The 22,858-nt window shown below is 40.5% G+C and overlaps 1 protein-coding gene across 2 annotated transcripts in view; it reads left to right on the top strand.

The window, feature by feature from the left end:
- Positions 1–22,806, top strand: part of pitpnm3 (PITPNM family member 3) — a 47,745-nt gene extending 24,939 nt beyond the window's left edge. Inside the window, exons 6-20 of one of the 2 annotated variants that reach the window (XM_077610623.1) lie at positions 3,748–3,937; positions 5,516–5,644; positions 5,915–6,102; positions 8,575–8,738; positions 8,877–9,047; positions 11,693–11,860; positions 11,940–12,088; positions 13,135–13,251; positions 15,065–15,181; positions 15,250–15,398; positions 15,977–16,126; positions 16,221–16,404; positions 16,479–16,607; positions 16,745–17,003; positions 21,003–22,806. In XM_077610623.1, coding sequence (XP_077466749.1) covers positions 3,748–3,937; positions 5,516–5,644; positions 5,915–6,102; positions 8,575–8,738; positions 8,877–9,047; positions 11,693–11,860; positions 11,940–12,088; positions 13,135–13,251; positions 15,065–15,181; positions 15,250–15,398; positions 15,977–16,126; positions 16,221–16,404; positions 16,479–16,607; positions 16,745–17,003; positions 21,003–21,070 — 2,332 coding nt within the window. In that variant the 3' untranslated portion in view covers positions 21,071–22,806. Of the gene's footprint in view, positions 1–3,747; positions 3,938–5,515; positions 5,645–5,914; positions 6,103–8,574; positions 8,739–8,876; positions 9,048–11,692; positions 11,861–11,939; positions 12,089–13,134; positions 13,252–15,064; positions 15,182–15,249; positions 15,399–15,976; positions 16,127–16,220; positions 16,405–16,478; positions 16,608–16,744; positions 17,263–21,002 lie in introns of those variants that run through there. The other variant, XM_077610624.1, reaches the window with a different exon arrangement.
- The last annotated feature ends 52 nt before the right edge of the window (positions 22,807–22,858 follow it).

Here is a 22,858-nt window from a genome sequence, read left to right as displayed (position 1 = left end):
TCACCTGACTTTGTTGCAAACAGTGTGGGATCAATTCTCACCATGAATGCTTGTCCATCTCTATATGTAGCTGACTGGCCACCACTTTAGGGTCTAGTCCCCCTTTTGCCTGAAGTCAGCTGAGCCTCCCCACCACCCTGACAAGGACAAGCGATGTTGAATATAACTGTAAGAGCCCGTAGTCCTTACTCTTTAAAAAAAAACAGTTTTAATCCCTTTTCCCTGTTGGCCAGAAAAGGGAGACATAACTTAAGGGCGGGATCTTTCCCCCGCAACCTTTTTCAATTTCGTGTTCGAACTCGTCACATGATAAACACCGCAAGTCTACCTACTCATTTATCATTTGTCACACGCCCTCTGCTGGATCCATTTTTGCCATTATGTCATTGGTTTTTTTTCAACAATGCTGTGCCACATCACAAAAAATATTTTATTGTACAGTTTCAGTTCTTGTAGATCTTTGAGTCTTGATCGTTAATTTTTTAACACTGACAAGATTCTATCATTTAATTCGTCTGCAAAAAAATCAGTGACTTATATTTCATGACATGGTCAGGGTTTAAAAGAAAAAGCTTTCAAGCAATTGGTTTGGTTATCAATTTGGATGTTAAATGAAGTTTTCTAGACAGGATTAGATCTTGAATTCCTGTTTTAAACAAGAATTTTCTCACATGCAACCCCTAGTGATGTAAATAGTGTTATTTGTGATGAAAGTGTTGCTCGGGTGGGCGTGTCGCACCAAATTTGGCCGACGTGACACAAACAGAAACGTGAGGAGCAGGCGGGAAGCCGTCGCTGGCTAATTTCCACACATTGAGGCCAACGGCTCAGTTGACAAAGAGCGCGGAGGTGGCCATGGAAAAATGTTTCTCACAAGGCGCTGCAATGGATGTGATTTTTTTAAATGGTGTACTGTAGGGCACCCCCATGGAGACTCCTCCGATCTTGTTCTGTTGTCAGAGACAGCTTGTTGCTCCCCTCAGAGACCCGCAATTATTATCTTATTAGAGTTGGGAGATACGAAAGATAACCTGTCAAAACAACTCCTCTTTGCATAAACAAACATGCACGCTAGGATTAGGGTTGGAGTAGATGTTCATGTTGATACTCTTCAAATTAGGGTTTTTACTCAAGATTAGGGATTGTAAAACAGTTGTTCACTGTGGTTCACATTACCGTTTCAATGAAGATATGATTGCAAATACCGTGGTTTCATACCTTTTTTTTAGGTTATCCTTGCAAACTGTAATTCAATTACAAGGAACAAAATAAGAGTCTCAAATAAGGTTTGTTTTCCAACAAGGATTAGTGTTTCATAATGTGGTTCCAAATGAAACTAGGCTTTCAGTCCTGGATTCAGGCTTTGAATAGTTTATCTTTGAGTCTGGTTCAGGATTGCAAATTTGTGTTTTGATTGATTTGTGTCGGGGGTTGGAACTAAAACTGTCAATGCCATATGATAGATTTAGTTTAAGGTTTTAGGCAATTATTTCAGACATTATTCCAAACTTAGGGCTCTGAATTTCTGCAGCCAGCCTACCTGACGTTGGCGTATGAAACAGAACCCCAGCAAGAAGAAAAACCCCAAAGTAGAGCTTTCTGCACGGCCAATTAAGAGCAAAAGTTTCCCACATTGATTTCCTTTCACACCCACCAGGCTGGCCGCTTGCCCGCCTCTGCACCACCTTGATGGAAACCAAACTCTCAGACTATTAAAAAACTGACATGAGCGGCAGAATGGACAGGAACCCTGGAGGATGATTAGAAGTGGAGAGGGAGAATGAGAGGTCGAGCTGCGACTCTCGTTGGCAGGTCGCGAATAACGACTACGACTATTTACAGTCGCATGCTGTTAATAAAGCCACATCGAGAAGCGTATCAGCTTGTATTTCTAGGACCAGAGTCCAATTAAGACAGAAACTGCCAGTCTACACTGTTATTTTTCCTAGTGTGAGAGACTTTTTATCTTTTAACAACCGAGGGTCGCTGGGTTGATTGGTAGTGTTATCTTCTGCTGTTAATGTAGCCCTGTCTTCAGTGGGCCTTTTGCCATATCAGATCATCCTCCTAAGGCTCTCTATACTGAGAATGAACAGCATCAAATGGGTGAAAAATTTGAGAACATTTGCAACATAATTCGACTCAATAAGCTGCAATGATAGCCATTTTTCAAAAAGAACATTAGACAAAGCGCCATTGTCTCTCTACATGTGTTGCTGCACTGTTTTTGTACACATTTATTGCTTGAATCATTTAATGAGGACCATGTTCAAAATGACATCATTTGTCAGCCATTTTTTTTTCCAATTTGACAGATCGTTCAACACCCACAAACTATTTTCTATTATCAAGATGCAGAATGTATTCACAATTCTATTTTTAGTATTTTATTATATTACTTCATTGCAATTTATATTGCACATACTATTCACAACTAAGAATAATGCCTTTCTTTACATTCAAGTCAAATATTCCAAAATGCATTTTATACTATGTGCACGGCGTGTTCACCATCGACTTTAAACCTACGCAAAGAAATAATAGATGAAGGAAACAATCCCTCACCAAGTTGCCCTGGAGAGTGCCAGTCTAACAGCGTCTCCAGAGGGTCCGGAAGCGGCCTGCATGCCAGACAGCTGCATATCACGTGGTGCGTGCATGGTGACACTTCCTGGGCTGCTTTACAGCTGCGTGTCCTTCTTGATAACTGCTCTGCTGGGACACCAGCCAGCGTTTTAAAAATTGCAATTGCTCAACGAGTATAAACAAGAGGAAGTGGCAGACGACAGAGAGCACTGACAACTGCTCTTTTTTTTATTATTTAGCCGCATTCATTATTAGCTGGTGTGGTGTTGATTATTTTTGCAAATGTACATGCTAGTCATGAAAAACGTGTTGTCAGTACAGCTACGTATTCAATTACGCAGTGCGTTCTAAAGGCCATGAAAATCAATGGTTTGGGTAGACATTTGTCTCACTTGAGAATATAAAGTAATAACATCATTTTTATATTTTTGGGTTGATTTATTTATTTTATTATTGTTTTTTTGGGAGGGATGGGTATTCCAAAACTGGTCTCAGTTTTTCTCAACCACGTCAGTTTGGTAAAACTATAGACTGGAAAAAAATGCAGCTAGACAGAAAAGAGTTGTAGGGGCAAAGAAAAATAACTGAACATAAATGTGTGTGTGTCTATATACTACCTGACTAGAAGTAGCGTTACAGAGTAGTTTTGATATGATTCACTGAGGGGAAAGGGGAGGAAAGAACATGGTAGAGTCGTGTGTATTTTGCAGACTTGCATGACTCGCGAACCCACAATTTAAGAGCCAATACTATTAATGCTTTAACACGGTGGTATCTGGACCGCCGATGCATTGCAGCCTTAGCCCGGCTTCACTGCCACTTCGTGTCATCTCCGAAACTGATGGATGGCGATGGCAGCCAGTCTGCAAGGGGAGCGTGTCGGGCGATGTCATCTTCCCCCTTCCCGCGCTGTCACGCCGATGCACACACATCCATTAAAGTTGACTTAGCTGACACGCGCACATATGTAGGCACTCGCTAGTGCAAGGAGGTTTATTCCATGTGACACAACAGAGTTTTTCCCTTTCACCTGCAAGACCTGGCGACTAAAGTATTTGGGTCGAATGGTTCTTAACCTTTGGATTTGATTTCATTTTGAGCAGATGTGTGCGTGATATTTTAAAAAAGCCTATCACGATTTGGGCACTCTTCTTCCTCTAGTTTGAATCCGTACAGCTACGACGAGAGCTGCGTTTCAAGCAGCGTGGACCACCTGCCGCTGGCCGCCCTCCCTCTGCTCGCCATCGTGTCGCCACGCTACCAGGACGCCGTCGCCACCGTCATCGCCCGCGCCAACCAGGTCTACCGCAGCTTTCTGCAGTCCCACGATGGGCAGGGCTTCTCGGGACAGGTGCGTGGATTTGATTCGGGCCACTGTCGCGTGCGTCAGCTGTCCAAGTCGTTTAAAGTGCAGATGTCAGATCTGGCATGTCACTTTTTTGTGGCCAACCAAATTAAATTATGGGCATCGAACACATTTCTTGTTAAAATAAAATTAAAAGTCCACAATCATTCAGAGAGATTTGCTCCTTTTCTATACATAAAACATATGCAACATTTTTTTTTCAGAATAAACATTTTAAAAGCATTTAAAAATGTGAAAATATTGTTTTTTCCTTTTTTTTTAATTGTTGAATTTTTTTTAAAAGCTAATATTACACTATTTCCCCCTTTTTGTTTCCAGTGCAAATTGAATTGAACACTTTTATTGCCATTATACAATTATTATGAGATTTAAATGTAAATGACATTTAATGTAAACAGATATAATAAAGTAGAAAATCGATAACAGAAATAATTCAAATTTTAAAAGTGAAAATAAATAATATTTGCTTACTTTTGCTTTTTCTAGTTTCCAAATTAAGTTTGACTGTTACTTAAGTGGGTTTACTGCCTTTCTAAGTCTACCTTTCAAGTGTTTTTTAAAGAGACAAGATCTTTCATTTTATGAGTCTGGCGGTATGTGCTTAGATGTTGTTCACATAAAGCAATTCATATGTTTGACTTTGGGGTCGATATAATCTTGATTAGTCCTTAAATCCTCTAAAAAACAGAATTAAGAGTTTCAAGTTCAAAGTAACACTAGTAATTACAATAGAGATATAATTACCTCAAAAGAAGCTATTACTCTTGATTTGTTGACTCTCGTGGTGACTGTGGATACCTAATTAGGTTTCACACACTAATAATGAGCCTTTATACACAATTGTTGTTTTATTCTTGAAAGGGGTGTAACTTATTTTTATATCCACCACCTGAACACCCACAGTACAATTTGAACACATCATACGTTATGCGAATTAAATATCAGAGAAGCTCATTTCAAATTAACGAGCCGGAACCTTGGATTGGTGATTCAAGTTAGCGCTTGAAGTCAATGAGACAGTAAAGTACAATTTATTTGAATTATATCGTTTTGTATATTTCCACAACTATATTTAATTGAAATCACAGTTTTGTTCTTTTATTCATTTTTTAAGCAATTCATGTTGTATATTTCAATTCAATTTGGAGTCATGGTTTCCTTTCATTTTATCTCTGCTGTTTTGTTAATTTTAAACCAATCTGTATATTAATTGCATTTATATATCAATTTTTATTTGTTTTAGATTTTTATATTTTATCTATATTAATTGAATTGCATTGTAATTAAATATTTCTTAATTAAATTACATTATTATTAGTCGGTTGGTGCTATCGCTAATCTAAATTCTTTTTCTTTATCGGGAGTAGATTTTTATTTAATAATCTTTTACCTTTAAATTAAAACGCTAAAATTCATTTCAATTTGGCTCTGATATCATGCAGTAATGAGTGAACTAGATTTAAATTGCTGGAGTTAGAGAAGAGACAGATCCCAGGGCTGTGTTTAAATATTTCAACGATGGAGCGTTATTGCAGCGATGCCGTTTTTGTGTGCTGTCTGCAGGTGTGCCTAATCGGCGACTGCGTGGGCGGCGTCTTGTGTTTTGATGCGTTGTGCTTCAGCAATCAGCGAAGGTCCGGCAGCCCGGTCAACACCGTTGGAAGTAGGAACACCAGCACTGAGAGTCTCAAGGTTTGTGTAAAGTGTGTTCAGACATTCACAATTAAAATAGTTGAAATCCTTAGCAAGCAGAATACAATTAAAAGGAACTCTTATGACTGCTACTAGGGGAGAACAAGGTTGGTTGTTATTGTCCTCTTTGTTGAATAGATTACAATAATTTTGTTTTAGCATAGTAGACTCCCTGTTCTCCCTTATTGAAACCAAATACTAAATCCTAACATGAGTGTATTGATAAAACGCAAAAATGCTAAGATTGCGACTTTCATGCGCTCATTGCAGGAAAACCCAGCACTTCTTGGTGATTGCAGTCCTGGTCTGACCTCCAGCAAAAGGCTAAGTAAGAGCAACATCGATATCTCGGCGCCAAACGAAGGCTGCTGTCCAGAGACGCCGCAGCTCAGCCGCAAGCAGAGCGACTCGTACGACGGGGACACGTCGTCCACCGGCCAACATGTCTTCTTCTCCAGGTGATCCTCTCTGCACTATAGAGTTGTGACTAATTTAAAGCCTCAAATACCAACCCTACTATATACCATAACCACAAACTCATAACGCTTTAGGGGGCCTCTCAGAAGTTCAAACATTCGCCTTCTGACCCTCAATCTGTTCATATCGTCGTCTCACGGTGTCTGAGTGAGAGTGTGTTTGCTATTCCCATTCCAACCTCCGTGTTCTGCGCTCATCCCGGTCTCCTCGTACCGTCTGCCTCCTTATATTCATCAATATTTGCACGGTGACTGCATCCCACCCTCTCCATAACCCACCCATCCATCTGGCTGCACTATAAATAGTCGCTTTGTGTCACATGCCCTCGGTCAAGTAACATCGGCTGCAGATGGCATGCTATTAATTCACACGTAATGTCACAGCCATCACCTTTGGCTTGTGATTACGTTGAGAGGTGCGGAACCCCTCCTTTTTAATCCCCCAGTGGACAGGACCAGTCACGCATAACTTGCTCATATTGGACACCTTGGTCTGTTTCTAACAACCTTTTCGAGACTTTTCTGAACGCGCCCATCGTCTATTGTATAATGAGTTAATTTCACGTGTTAATGGCAGTGGCGGTCTGTGCATTTTCTCGTAGCGCCTTCAACGGGTAAAATCCACTTCCTAGCAGGGTGATTTTCCCAGGAAAAGACAGCGATGGATGTCAATGGCGAAACGGCAAAAATTGCACTAAAATTGGGTAAAATCCACTTCCTAGCAGCATTTCGTGATTAAATACAAACACTGGAGCTTACATACAAACTTTTCATTTATCAGAACCGGGCCCACAATTGAAATATTTTGGAATATAGCCATATTTTACTCACCAAAAATCCTTTTTAACTGTACCCAATATCCATCCTCCTTTCTTTCTTCCTTCTTTTCTATCGCCATCGAAGCTAATGCGGAATGTCGAGCCTGTCCTGTCGTATTTCTGGCATAGTCCGTCTTGAAAATGGCTTTAAATCAACACAACAATATATTTGCTTGTGCAGCTCGCTCCAAATACAGTTTGGTAGCTCTGGCTAATCACTAGCCAATCATAGTTGGTGAAAGCGATGACTTATCTCTACGCCTGCGACAAGGCATTGTGGTGTTGCCAACTCCAAATCTGATTGGTTAAAGCAACAGTCTTATGGACGCTTGTTTAATGCAGCAGAGCCCGCAGAACTGATTGTGAAGGCCTTGAGGCAGATTTCTGACCCTGGCAACAAATAATGGCTGAAATGTGATTGGTTAAATGCTTTAATATGAAAACACACATCTGGAAACAGTGCAACCAGGGGGGAAAGCAATGAAAGGAAGCTAACAGACAATTTGGAATTATTTAATAAGTATTGATGGACAAAATATAATATATGATTCAGATATTTCTTAGGCCAGCAGAGAAGGCCTTGTAGGCCCTGACGGCCCGCCACGGTTAATGGTGAGATTCTCTCTTTACATTATTCTATGATTGGACATTATCTGTCTTCTAAAAAACAAACCGACTTCAGTTGCTCAAGACTCTAATGTCGTATTTTGCGCCTCGTAATGAACTATTGGTTGATGATTGATATTTCAATTTAACAGGAAATGTGAATAGCTAATGCATTGTGAGCAAAAATGATTAATCCTATCATTGTTATTATACCAGAGGTATCGTGGTACCCAAGTGGGTTGTGAAAGAAACATGCTTTCCTGTAATTGGTCATTAAATTGTAATGAGACAAGCATTATCTCATTTTTTCCCCCCATTATTTTTGTTTAGTGGTGTAGCTTGGGATTTGTCTGTACGTGCCTTAGCTGAATTTCGGCTGGGAAACACTGCAGCGGGCATTCACATCCGTCGTATCGGCTAGTTTAGGATTCACATGGTGGAAAACGAATGTGAAACAAATCCTGGTGCATTATTCCGGGAGGTTGATCACAGAAACTTGGCTAATCCCTACTCCCTGTATGAAAGGCAGCGTGGAAATATCGGTTTGGGATAAAACTGCCTGTCAGCACGGGGTCGTCGCAGAGGCTGAACATAGGCCCTTAAGGTGGTTGTGTGTGTGAGTGTGTCTTTGTCCGTGTATCTTTTTTGAGGCTGAGTCATGAAGTGAAACCCTGAAGACTGGCACAGAATGTTAAAAGAGATCTGCCGGAATGAGGAATGGGGCAGACTCTAATGCTCATCTTTTTGACTGCAGTGTGATCATTAGTCGCATAATGATGATGCATTGGCAATATAAACATGCATCGTGATATTCAGTAATTGAATTCCTTTACAAAAAGAGTTGGGTTTCAATATAGATGAAGCATTTGGGATTAAGACAAGGTTTAGCTATCAAATTGGAGTTTAAATCATGGGCTCAGTGACAAATTACACCCCTAAGGCAAAATTTTGCCCTTAAATTCGCATTGTAAACATGTCTAAAAGTGCCTGAATTTTGCCTGAATTTTCTACGGTGTTTGTTTACATGTAGCCTGATGAAGGACAGCGTGGAGGTGCGTGCTAGCAGTAACAGCAATCCCGGTCTTCATCTCAATCCCGGACACTTTGACTTTGACGTGTCGGATTGCTTTCTACTGGGCTGTCCGCTGGGTCTGGTGCTGGCCATGCGTCGCACCGTGCTGCCTGCTGTCCAGGGTGAGACCGCCGCACTCGTATAGTCATTTAACAGTTGTTTTTATTTTATTTTTTTAGAATAAGATGACTATATTATGGCTCATGTTTGTGCGTGTCCCTGGTGTGCTTCGTCCCACTGATTGTGTCACCATCTCTCAGTGCATCAGCTCCACCCGGCCTGCTCACAGATCTTCAACCTTTTCTTCCCATCCGACCCGTCGGCCTCCAGGCTGGAGCCTCTTCTGCAGCCTCTCTTCCACAAGCTTCCCCCCTTTGCCGTGCCACGCTACCAACGCCACCCTCTGGGGGACGGACGCTCCTTGATCATAGGTAAGCCGGGACTATCCTCATGCTTGTTTATTTCCAGTCCATGCGCAGCCCAATTTGAAGTGTAGTCAAATCAGTTAAGCAGCTTCGAGCCTCAGATGAGCTTAGCCGATTTATTTCTATGAAGCTTCATTTTGAATTCCAGATGGGACTTAAAGCTCTAAATGACGTTTTTTTTTTAGATCATCTAAGAAGAAGCATCTAAGGGAAAGGAAATACTTATAAAACAGCAACATAAGTGATGAGCACATTCAAGTTGGAAATAAATTAGAGCATTCATTTTACAGCTTAGTTTTAAAGTATTTTGAACGTCTTCTACGCCCACAAACTTCATTCAGCCTGTCTTATTCTATTGAAGCTGAATTTAGAAACTCGCTGAACTAATTATTTTAAAACGCTATGTAACATTGACTTTGTATTTCTGCATGGCCACGGGTTATAAATAACATATTCCAAAAATACACAAAACTCATTAAAATCTACAAAGACAAGGTCAGTGAATACTAAAAAAAACTGTCGAATAATTTTATCAATATTTGCATTTTTTGAGTATGCAAAATCATCTTATGTATTAATCCAATAAGACATATGAAACAGCCATCCCTTTTAAAATGGTTTATACATCTACTGTCATCAAAGGCCGGTAATGAAATAGTATAAATTACAACAGACTCGCCTCGAGGGCATATGCTATCAAACTCCAAAAGTTAAAACGTTGCCTGCTTTTAATGGTTTTAGTTTGGACTATTTCGAGGATGTTGTCAAAATAGATGAATGTGCAGGATGCAAATGAGCTGTCAGGAGGATTCGTAGGAGCCAATCAAGCGAAGGCTCTATACGCTTTGACACCCTCATTCATTTGGGTCTGTCTTTGATGAAGATCAATGTCTGTAATAAGGCGCACAGCCCTTCGCCCTCTTGATTGGAGCTGTGCACAAAAAGGGAAACTTGACATAAATGATGATCATTTCTATAAACAGCATTGATTATCTGGATAATGCGGCTTTATTGTAAAGATTACAATGGACAGCATGCAATTTCCTTCTCAAAGGATGAGACCGAGATTTTTTTTATTTCTTTCAGTAATGGCTTTAACCATGGTTTAAACACTGTCTATTTCTCTATTTGGTTATTGTTTATTACTGGGTCAGGTCTATTTAATGAAATGGCGAGGTATTAATGGATTTGAAAAAGGCTATTACAATATTTATTCATAAAATCTTAACGGAGGTCGACGTGCCCTCAACGCGGCAAGTGAAGGCCCCTCTTTGTCCTTCCTTCCTTCCTTCCTTTTTTTATAGCCAGTGCCAAAGCGTTTTCATCAGCCTCGAAAAAAAATGAATCTGTGACCTCATTATATCGCCTTCTTCTGCAGTTTTTTTTTATTGCAATGCTTGTCTTCCTTTTTTGTTTACATGTGTGCACTCTGCAAAAAAAAAAATCAGGAAGGAGAGTAACACTCCTCTCTTGACGGGTGCCCTCATTAGCCTGCGTCTTGTATTTGGGATCACGTATAAGGGTGAAAGGGGAATAAAATCCTCAAGGAATCCGAGCGAGGTGTTAATCTGCCTTCCACTATTCTACCTTCATCACTATAACAAATCCGCTTTGAATGGGGACTGGAATAAGGAGATTTATTAATCACACCTCAGGCTCGGGATCATCTGTATTCTCGGGAACGCAACAAGCGAGCGCATCTGCTGCTTTATTTGAAGAAGCTCGAGCTGCCAACTTGTGTTGTTCCCTCCTTGTTCTCATGATCCAGTATGGATGTTATTCGGCAATCATGTTTGAGCGTGCTTTTTGGTTTGTTCCTAATACAATGCGGAATACAACCGGGTCAGGTTTTGAATTGGCATTTAAGGCCAAGGTTGGGACTCTCATTCAAAGTAAGGATTTCAAATTATGTTTATGAGGCTGAATTTGGGTTTCATATTAGGTTTAGGGTTTGGAGCATAAGGTTGATATTCAGTGCTGGAACAGTTTTAACGTGCCAGGAGGGGAGTTTTGTAGCCTGTGCTTGTGGATGTATATATTTTGATGTTTATTAAGATCTTTAAAACCTCCAGACTACTGAGGGATGTGTGGTAGCCTCAGTCTCAGTCTGCAGAAGGTCCCCACCTTGTGGACTTCCTGTGTGTGGCTCCAATTCTTTTACCTAGGTCTACAATGTCTTGTGTGTCTTGTGTCTGTCTTGCTATTGCAACCAAGAAATTTCCCGAATACGGGATGAAATAAAGTTCTAACCTAAGAACATGTAGTTATCAGTGTTTGGCTGAAAACGAATCTATGACTCCAAATAATCAGCTGGACTCAAGTGGCAGCTGGTTTGTGAACCGCTCTGATATTTATTGATCACACAGTATCTAGATGCAAAAAGGTCAGAGTTGTCTCTTTTCTGCGTAGACCGCTTGAAATTTCACACCCGAGTCTTAGATGCATGTGGGTCAGACATCCAGCAGCAACTTCAAAACATCATTTTCAAAATCACTACAATTGATTCAAGAATGCATGGCCTTTCTTTTCTTTGAATTTTTCGAGGGAGAGTAAAATGCATATAGATGCTCTCTATCACAAAGTACAGCATCCGTGTGTCTTGGGTTGACTCGTCAATAACGAATTGATTCATTCCTTTGTCATTTGTAAAGGCGAAAGCATCCAGGGCCATCCGGATGTCTTTCTGGAGGGGGAACAGACCCCTGCGGCTCCTCCGTGTTCTTCCAAGAAAGGGCGTCGGCGCGCCAGCGTGACCAGCGTGGACAGCCAAATGTCCATTGGTTCCATCGGCCATCAGCTGGGCAACGCCATCGCTGACAGTGAGTGCGAGGGCTGTAAATCAAAGGGTCTGTCTTACTAACTTGTTTTTCCCCCCCACATCTTTTTTGGTGGTTAAAGTTTCCACTAGCTGGTGGGGCTCCAAAAGGCTGGACTATTCTCTCTACTGTCCCGATGTGTTGACCGCCTTCCCCACGGTGGCGTTGCCACACCTTTTTCACGCCTCCTACTGGGAGTCCACTGACGTTGCTGCCTTTGTCCTTCGACAGGTATGTTTAAGTATTTGCTTCTCGCCAATATACCTAGTATTTAAAAAAATAGGCCATTGTGATTAACTGAGCTCTCTTTTGGTTTTGTTAATAGGCAACAAAATGATTTTAATCTTGTAATATTCGGGTTTGAATCGTGTAATATTGCAATATCGGTTTATTGTTCGTCAAATTTCAACTTTAATCGCATATTACAATTTTTGTGTCTTGGAATATTACAATGTAGGATTTCTTGGCAGGTAATTTCCCACGGCCCAGTGGTTGGGAAACACTGGTATAATGTACTGAATATGTATTTCTTTGCAATATACTTTCGAATTATTGTTTTTAATTCGTTCGGCCTTAACTCTTTGGCAGTTATAGACATCAAATCAATATTAAATTTAAAGGCTGGCTTTGAATTATCATGAATGGAGCAGGCTAAGTAAGCACTGTAATAGTTGTCGGTTTGTGTCGGCCATCATTAATATCTTGAACTTCCTTCCTAAAATGCATTTAATCATCTGTGAGGAACTTTCGCATCAATCATGCGTGAAGGCTAATCGACCACATTAACAGCATGAAAGCTGCCAAAAGCTTAAAAGTCCAACTCCGCCTATCGATCCATCACGACCGTTGTGCAAAAGATCAATTGCGTGCTTTTATAGGCTTTCCCTGGGGCAAGTAAGGTAATGTGCAAAAAGCTTACCATGTTTGCAGAGGGACAGCTTTAGATGATGTATGAAAGGAAGCACAGGTGAATGGAAAATAAACAGGATATCGATAGTATTTTTTTTCCAACTCAAATTCCTGTATTTATGACACCAAATTATTATTTGTATGTGGCTAAAAATGTTGAAGAAAGGTTTCTTTATTTAAATATTTGAAAGCAGGAATTCTCAAACTGTGGCATGTGCAATTTGGGAATTGAAATGTGGAAATTACATTGTGTAAACTATTTCTGTCAGATAGGTTTTATAAATGTCTTTATATCTAAAGTACATGGTCATTTATGTAGGGAATTGGTCAGTGTTTATATTGTGCCATGTCTGATTATTCACACACAGCTCATGCGGTGCGACTTTGTGAAGACACAGGAAGCAGACAATCTGGGCTTGGCCCCTTTTTCGCCTTCCAGCCCGCGAGAAAAGTGGTTGCGACGGAGGACGCACGTCAAGCTGAGGGTACACAACACTCTGATTGTGTTTGTGTTGCATAAACACGTCCTACTTTTTCCCTCCTTTGCTCCTAATGCCAAATAGACTCTGACAGACTGGAAAAAAAATGTGCATAATGTTGCCAGTCACAATTGCAGTGAATGCTCTGAAGGTCTTATCATTAATCATGTTAATTCTGAACAAGTGTTCAAGCTTGAAGATGCTCGCAATTATTTGTCACTTGTGAGGCACTGGGAGAGGAACAATCAAGATCACGTTGTTCTTTAACCCCTAATCCGATTTCAATGAGCTCGGTTTAAAAGGTGCGAATTTACTTGGCTGAGCTTTGTCCTCCAAGCTCTATAAATAGAAAAGTGTGTGAGGAAAAACCCTGTTAGCACGGCTAGGGTCCGACCTACATCTGGACAATTCTCAAAGGAAATCAAGAAAATATACTGTTAAACGTAGTTCCTTCAACCACATACATGAGTTCTGAGTCCCTTTGAAATCAGTTGTCAAAATAACTGCACTTCTCAAAGCTCGTAATGTCGTAAACGTCTTTTGTTTAGTACAAATCTGACAGCAGACATTGAGGTTATAGAGACGTGTATTTGATTCAATTCGGGCACTGCCACAGAGCGACACTATTTCCAGACTTGGTCTATTCCTGACTCCCTACGCGCTAGTTAAGAGGGTCCTTGTCCCAGCTTGAGCTGTCGGCGTGCTTGTTGTCTCCCGCTCTTTCGGTCGGGGGTCGGACTCGCTCACTTATCCCCACCGCGTACACGGTACTGGTGAGAGGTTCCTGAGTGGCGAGATGCCAGCTGACATGTTTAATGCGCTGGCTGGCTGGCCAACATATAGTTGGACTCGAGTGCACCTAATGAGGGAGAGCAGCTGGGATTTTCGGAGCTTCCGGTTGCACGCCGCAGCCTTTAAATCAATTGTTGGTGTGGAAATGCCACATGGTAAGCCAGCATTTTATGGCCAATTAGGCTTAAGAAATGTGACATTTGGGAGAATAGCAACCAGAAAAGTCACAAGAAACCATGCTTTGAAAAGACGGAAGCTTGAAACCAAAGAGTGATGAGTCTTCATAATCGGTACACTGTATTAAAAAAAGAAGTGAGCAGAATTTGAATCATCAAGTTTTACTGTGTAAAAGGAGGGTTCGGGAATTATTGGCTTAAACTTACATTTGAACAAAACTACACTTTTATTTGGTCATTTAAACTCAAAATTTAAATCAAATGGATTTAAGGGCATTTATACATTTTAATCTAAGCAGGATTTGAAATCTGGATTTTCACAACAGTCAGTCTGGCTAATTCAAACAATATAACATTTCAAATTCACACCACGTAATATTTCAAGTTCGGTTTAGGCTGCAACTGCAAAAAAAATGTAATTGAATTTTTTTAAATGTGCATGAATGACAAAATCATAGGTTTTTTTTCCACGAGTGGATTCACTAAGCAAGTAAAGTCAGCATGTGTGATCTTTTTTTCTAAGCTTTTATTCATAGTTTGCAGATTTTTTTTTAGAATAATTAGGTCCCCAGAGCCATTCGCAACATGAAATTTGGTATCCGTGACTCTTATTCGTAGACTCACAAAAAGGCCTGAAAAAGTAATCCCTGAAAAGTGTGATATTTTAGTTTGAAGTGGCTACTTGCAGGTCATTTTGGCCCTTTCCAGCAGTCCTTCAAAAGGAAATAGCTCCCAGAGATATATTCCATCCAAAAGCGGACTTGACTTGGGTGTAATGTATCCTTTTTAACAACCACACAACAAGCCTTCTTAATCACCTCGATGTAAATTGTCATCACCCTTCTCGTTAGAACGTGACGGCCAACCACCGGGTGAACGATGTCATCGCCACGGAAGACGGACCGCAGACACTAGTGGGTCGTTTCATGTACGGCCCCTTGGACATGGTGACGCTAACTGGAGAAAAGGTAGTAACGATGCAGCCTCTCGCCGCACATTTAGCACTCGCTGACAAGTGCGCTCCGTCACCACCTAGGTGGACATCTTGCTGATGACGCAACCCCAGTCGGACCGCTGGGTGCATTTTGACACCGAGGTTACCAACAGCAACGGCCGGGTGACGTACACCCTGCCCGACGACAAGAAGCTCAGCCTGGGCGTCTATCCCATCAAGATGGTGGTCAAGTAAGCGCGCTCATGTTGTTGTTGGTGGTGTGTACGCTGTCAATTTGTCCATTTTCATCTGTTCCTCCATTGTTTTTGAATGGATTACAATGAAATTTGGTTGGTAGATTCTGGGAATGTTTAGTCTGTTGTAGCACATAGTTCTTTTTCCATTTCACGAGACCAGTCGAAACAGCATGGCTTCTTTGTAATGGTAGACATTTTTAATATTTTGACTATCTTTCATACAGATGAAATTTGAATTTTAGGTTTTTTCCTTTCCAAATAATTTAGGGGATTTTTTTGTAAACCATTTTGTTTGTCCTGTTTGTACTTTTTTTGTGCATTAGTAAGGTCTTGTTTTTCTTATTTTTGTTTATGACAGTGTTTTAGTTTTGATATTGAATTAGATTTTTTGTTTTTAAAATGTGTTTCTTTTCCCAGAGGTTTTGGTTTTAGTATATTTTATTCTTCACTCACTTGCGCCACTTAGCAGTTAGTTCAAATTATTGTTTTGACAGTAGTACATCCACTTTATTAAAAAAAAAAAGTGTTTATTATAATCAAAGTCTGCCGCCATTCTGTTTTCGTTTTTCAAGAGGCGATCAAACGTCGGCCGAGGCCTACCTGACAGTGTTGCCTCGCGGCATGGAATGCGTAGTCTTTAGCATCGATGGCTCTTTCGCCGCCAGCGTTTCCATCATGGGCAGTGACCCTAAGGTCCGCCCCGGGGCCGTGGATGTCGTCAGGTGGGCGTTTTTTATTTTGCTGACCTTATAACTTTTTTTTTTTTTTAGGCACACCTAAACTTACCTTGCCTTACTGTAACTTTTATGTGGACAGGCACTGGCAGGACTTGGGCTATTTGATCATCTACATCACAGGTCGTCCTGACATGCAGAAACAGCGCGTGGTGTCCTGGCTGTCGCAGCATAACTTTCCGCACGGCATGATCTTCTTCTCCGAGGGTCTGGTTCACGACCCACTGCGGCAGAAGACCATTTTCCTCAGAAACCTCATACAGGAGGTACGCCAGACTCTCAGACCTATTAGTTGTGCATCAATGTGACTTTGCTTATTCTCCTCGATTGCGATCGCTAGTGTCATATCAAGATCAACTCTGCTTATGGATCAATGAAGGACATCTCGGTTTACAACATGCTTGGTCTCGGGCCCTCGCAGATTCAAATAGTGGGAAGACCTTCAAAGAAGTGCCAGAACCAGTGTCAGGTAGGTCTGTCTGGTAATAAATCTCACAGCTTTAAATTTCTTAAGAATGGTTGATCCACTTTCAGTGCTCTTCTGTTGTTTCTCATATTAGCACACGTTTTTGTTTTTGTATTCTTTTTTCCGTGGAATTGTGGTAGTTCTTGAGCGAAGGCTACGCCGCTCACCTCTCCTCCCTCCAGTTTGGCCACAGAGCGCGACCCAAAAAGTCACCTTCGGTCCGCATGGTCCTCAGGAAAGGCTCCTTCGGGCTCAGTGCCAAACCGGACTTCCTGTGCAAGCGCACCCATCTGCGCAGGACCATGTCTGTCCAGCAGCCCGACCCGCCCTGCACGCCCAACCCTAAGCCCGAGCGGGCCCAGAGTCAGCCGGAGTCGGACAAGGACCACGGAGGAGGAGGTGGGCAGGGTGTGTGGGGGCGTGGGGTAATGCATCGGGGGGACACTACTCCCTGATGGCAGACAACCAGACCATGGATGTCTTGCTCGAGGATAGTGGCACAGAAACAACTGAGGTCACGGCCTGAAAAGAAATGTGATCCAAATGGGTCGCTTGGAGGGCTTTCTCCATTTTTTTTTTTTTCAAATTCAGCCTCCTTTTCCATTTTCTTTTTTGCAACATAAAATGGGTCAGATTCCATGCCCAAACACAAAACAAACATACAATTTGAACCACACACTCTACACTTTTGTCATTATGTCTTTGCACCGCAGTTGCAAAATTTAATAGTGCATTATATATAAAGAAATAAATTAAAATAGAAAAATATTAACTCCTAAGTCAGAATGTCCATCAACATTTTCATTTGGCAACTTGAAATGTCACATCTGTCATGAGAATATCCACCAAATATTTTGAAGAACCTAAACAAAAAAGTGAATTCAGCCGTTTTCATTTGCAGCAGATAGTTAAGAGTTTTAGTTCCTTGAATTTAATGAAAATGTGTTCCTATGCAAATGAGCAGTTCATCGCCATCTCCGGGGCTGAACCATAAATTCATGACCCATTTATCATATATTTGAGGAGTGGAGTTCAATGTTTACAGAAAAGAGTGCAGGCCCCATGCCTGAAGACCGGAACGATGCAGCAATGAATGAATATGTAATTATAGATAGTTACATGAAAATACATATATTCCTTCACTACCCCAAAAAATCAAAGGCTTTACTTGTACATACTAGATGATCATTAGCCATAAAATTAGTTAATTTTCCCACCTAAAAAATATGCCTATGATTATTTGCAGTTGAAATAAATGCCCAATCAATAGAATTTAGCAAGACTGACAGAATTCCCAGTTCTAATTGATTGGCCACAAACGAGTTAGCATCAAGCACTGTTTGAATCGTAACACTGTGCTTGCTGGAAAATAGGACAATAAATTAACGACGCGCAGATCTGAATTTTCTGCGTGTATACGACTAAAATAAATTCAAATATATTTCATTCAACTGTCAACAAAAAGTATAGGCAAGGGTGCTCAAGGCAGCAAATTAGACAACTAGATTATCTAATCTAAAGGACGATTCCTTGCAAATGTGAAGATAAGGCCTAATTTACCTGTCACCTTGTACGATAAAGCCGACAAAGTAAAACGGAAAAAGTCCTGTGGCAACCTGAGCGAGCGAAGCTATTCTTAGCAGCGGCGCCTCTGGAGGCCGACTGAATGCAAATGCGGTCATGATTATGTAAGAGCTGATCCACTTGTTTCCAGATCCCGGGACGACGCCGACGGTGGCGAGAGCCTCCGGGTGCAAATAGCGCTGACGCGGCCATGCACATTAATCACAACTTTGCCGCCGATGTGACAGACTTCATTAACTCGCGCCCATATTGGTAGCTTTGTGCCCCTTCCGATCCCTCTCCCCTTTTCTGGCCGATCAAGCCCCACTTTTGTCTTTAGGCTCAACTCAACCTTTGGGCCCCGACTTGTGCAGGACCGAATTCTTAACTACCAAAGTCGAATGCAATCGACGATGATTCAGCTATGCTTAAAGCAGCAGGTTGCATTTGGTTTTGTTCTTTTTACGCATGGGGTTTGCAAGTCTGCCTCACAATTTGGATGTTTCACATGCGAATATTTGCTCGCAAATACGTCTCCTCTATTTGCGTTGGTTTTCTCTGGGTTGTTTGAATTCCTTCCACATTCCAAAAAATGCACGTTGGCTTTTCCGACGATTATAAGCCATCCACTTGAATGTTTTTTGTTTGTTTTTGGTCTATTTATCCCATGCAATTGGTTACTGATCAGTCCACGGTCTACCCCACCTTCTGCCCTATAATGAGAATCAGAAAATAGTTTAAAAAACAACACCAAATATCTACGATAATCAGCAAACAATCATCTAAATCACCATAAACATTGCAGCAACCACAGAGTTAAGCTAGTGTGGATCGTTCTAGTACTACCAAACAAGGGAAGTTTGTTAAACTAACTGGCAGAAAGAGAAGAAATTTCCTTGACCTAGTGCTTTCATTGTTCATAAAATTTTTGCCCGTAGTTTTTTTTTTACCCTTCTTCTTCCGCCAATATGTTCTTTTTTTTTTTTACTTTTGTAGCATAATCGTGAGTGGGTTTATGCGAGGCTACCTTGTTTCAATAACTGTCTGAAAGTAAAAGTACTAAACTGCTTTCACCAGTTTAAAGAAGCTCCGTTTATTTCAGCGTCAGCTTTCGACATCCGCGGACTGCGCAGATCGCTTCTCGATTTGCTCTATGATGTAGTTTAATAGCTAATAGCCAACGAATATAGAGTTGATCAAAATAGTCTGACTGTGAACATGAGTATCCACTCCGTGAAAACCTATTTTTCTATCGGCAAATATTGTAAATAATAAAAACAAATATTTTCGTCGTCTTTTGGAACCTTGGGAAGGTCTCAAATTGTTGCTTTATTTTTTTTTTGCCTTAAATCGTACTCGATGTTGTTCTTTGACCAAAGTACACTGCAGTGCAAAGTGTGTTTTCTAGTTGATGTTGCATGAATGTGAGCGTGCCTGAGTAAGAGAGAGGGTTTATATATTCATTCATTTTCCGAGCCGCCTATATTGATTTTTTTTTTTTAAATGAGCTTTGAAGGAGGGTTTTTCAGCAGCTTGTGAGTCTCAGGGAAAAGACAAAAACCTGAGACAATGATCATTCTAGTCTTTTCCTATCTGTACATGCTGTTAGTCTTATTAGTTAGTGTCAGTGTTTGTGTGTGTGTGTGGGCATGAGAGGGAAAGAGAGCGACTCCCTAGAGTCAAATTGCACCAATTAATTTTGTGTGTACAATAATACATAAATGATTGTAATTGAGTGTACAAAATCTTGCTTAAAGTAATTTAAAAAAAAACACAAAGTGGGCAAAATACCACACGTCATAACATTTAAATGTTGCATTAAATTTGATAGTGTCCAGTTTACTGCCCGTCATTGTAAATATACATTTGTGGTGAGACTTCCAATGTTAATTTTGAAGAGCTTCAATTATGGTTGAGCCAAAACAAACAAAAACAAAAGTTAAAGATATTGACTGTCATCATGAACTGGCCACATTGTTGTTCGGACAGTTAATTAGGTACATCTGCACAATCCAATTAAATATTACAATATGTATATGTAATTAAAAAAAAAAAACAATCAGACCAATTTTATTTTTTGTGGTGTGTTTAAAAAGTCAGCAAGATGTTTATTATTGTACTTGTTTTCAAATTTTAACATTGTACAAGTGTACCTAACGTTGTGGCTGCTAAGTGTACACTGTGCTGTATTCACGAATGTTATTTCGCATTAAGGATGCACAATTGTTGCTGTCGCACCTCATGGTGACAATTCAATGCTCAAAATCAAATTGTCTACAGAAAATAGTTGTAATGGTGAACAAGAAATTGTCGTGTTGGCTACACTTGTTTTATGAATAAAGGACATTTAAGATTTTTAAACCACATATTAACCACGTTTTTTTTTTTGTTATTTCTCTTCACATGAGGACAAGTAACAAGAAAATAAATGCGTTGGCGTCACTATTGTCCTGTGAAACCCTTAATTATTATTATTTAACACATTCTAAACAGCCTGTTTGACATCGGCAACAAACAAAAATCATTTAGCTTCTAATGGTGTCTTGTTGTTATTAGTCATGTGTTCAAACTTTGCAAATAATTTTTCTCCTGGTGCAGTTTTGTTCCAGATCATAAAAACTTGGCAAATGACAAGAGCATATACTTTTTTAAGCCTGTCTTTGATGTTGTAAAGAGCAGCAATACTCCCAGGAATGTGATGTATTATGAGCAAATCATGAATATTATGAATATTTAATGACATAAGCTGTACTTGACTTATAGAATTTTTATTCCCAGTTTTTTGTGTGTTTGTGTTAGTTCATTAACATTTTGTCTGATGTTTCATATTTGCAGATTTGCCTCATTTGTGCATTACCCCATCCAAAGAAGATTCTGCAACGCCAAGCTGGCTAGTTCAGTAGCTTGTAAATTATTATAAGAAAACTCATGAACAGCACTTTCCTTGGAGGTATACATGGGTGAGTCAAAGTTGAAATCAAAACCTTTTTAGGAATTTTTCACAGATGAGGGAGTTAAATTAGCTACTTCTTTAACACAGGTGTCAAACTCAAGGTCTGGGGTCCACATCTGGCACACAAAATTAGGGGGTGGGCAGGTATATGTGAAATAGGTCTCCATTTGTGTGGCTGTTAAGTCTTATTTTTTTTAAACCCCTAATTTTTCTGTAGTTTAACTAATGCCACATCATCTGCATGTTAAAGTTATTGTAGTCTTGGTCTTGTTAAAATGAAAAATGGACTGCCTTGCAGGGTGGGGCAGGCCAGGACAACAAAAACTGGCAAAATCAGACTAAAGGAGTAACTGGCGATTACTCAACTTGTGGTCATGCTTTCGACACTTCCCTTCAAACAGATATCCTGCATTTTAAAAAAATGACGTTATGGTAACTTAAATGTTTGTCATGAGTTAATTCTATTTTTAGGTACTAATCCGCTCCATGAATGCCTTTATAAGCTGAGGAAAAAAAAGAAAGCTAGTCACTGTGCACGAGCAAATAAAAAGTGGCAGATCCAAATACGAGAAGCTGCCTGGTGCACATTGCAACCATGTGACACTTGATTAATTGATTTGAAGCTCGGAACTCTTGGGGCTTGTCACACTCGTTGCACGTCAAAGACAACATGCCACCAGTGGATGTGATGTCGTTTTGCACTAAGCCAAGGTATCATTTCCACTCAATGTCACACTGCTCTGTCTGGACGTCACTGCTCTTTGCCTTTATTTCCCCCCCTATTACTATTATTATTATTATTAAAATGCTGTCAGTGATTCTCTCATACGAAAGATGAAAGCATTGATTGTGACATTTTTGTTACTTAACATATTTCCTGATGAAGTAGCTTTACTATAGTACAACAGTATGTGAGTTTGTTGCTTATTCTTGTGACAAATGAGACCATAATGTTTTTGTCATGGCAACGTCGGACAATTACAAGGGTGATATGCTCGGATCAATCGTTACCTGATTACCCAACTTTTTTTTTTTCTTTAAAGAAGGACTTTTTTTAGAAAAAATATTTGGAATGTCGACTTTACACGTTGCGCTGTTTCTGTTTCCATGGAGACACAAGGGCGGCTCCATATTTGGACCCTTGTTTACTTGATATTGTGCTAACGGGCGAGATGACAACCTGCCTCGTGCGCCGCCACACATTTGCGGCCATCCATTGAAAATGAGATTCTCCCCTCGGAGGGCTTCTGGGCCCTTTGGAGCATATCTCAACAAAACCCAATCAGACGAACCGCGAGACCACCTTCGGTCACGCATGGAAATCATTTTGTGCATTTTACAGCCACCTGTGAGGAAAATAATGATCCTCAGGCGGCGCGAGATCGCATTTGCGGCGGCAAAGCTGGACGCCTTTCGACGGGAAAGGGATGAGTGCGTCATCATTTTCAATAAGACAGACGTGGAAATGATGTGTTGCTGTCACTTGACGGTGGTTGCTTCTTCACCTTTGCAATAAGCAATCATCCTCTGTATTTGAAAATTTTAAAAAGGCATTTCCAAAGGCCAGCCTTAAAGTGATAAGAAAAAGATGTGAGAATTGTCAAGAGATTGAATGGAGCATGTTGTTTGTGTAGTATTTCTTCAAATATTGCTGCCTTTCTAATAAACGAGGTACCCTGAATTATATTTACTGCAGCCATTTTAGGGGAAAAAAACTGGTTGAGGGCAGCCCGGTGGT

Source organism: Stigmatopora argus, chromosome 10, assembly GCF_051989625.1.
Source record: "Stigmatopora argus isolate UIUO_Sarg chromosome 10, RoL_Sarg_1.0, whole genome shotgun sequence".
Classification (NCBI taxonomy): Eukaryota; Metazoa; Chordata; class Actinopteri; order Syngnathiformes; family Syngnathidae; genus Stigmatopora; species Stigmatopora argus.
Note: the sequence above shows the minus strand (reverse complement) of the source record. Positions and strands in the feature narration are given on the sequence as shown.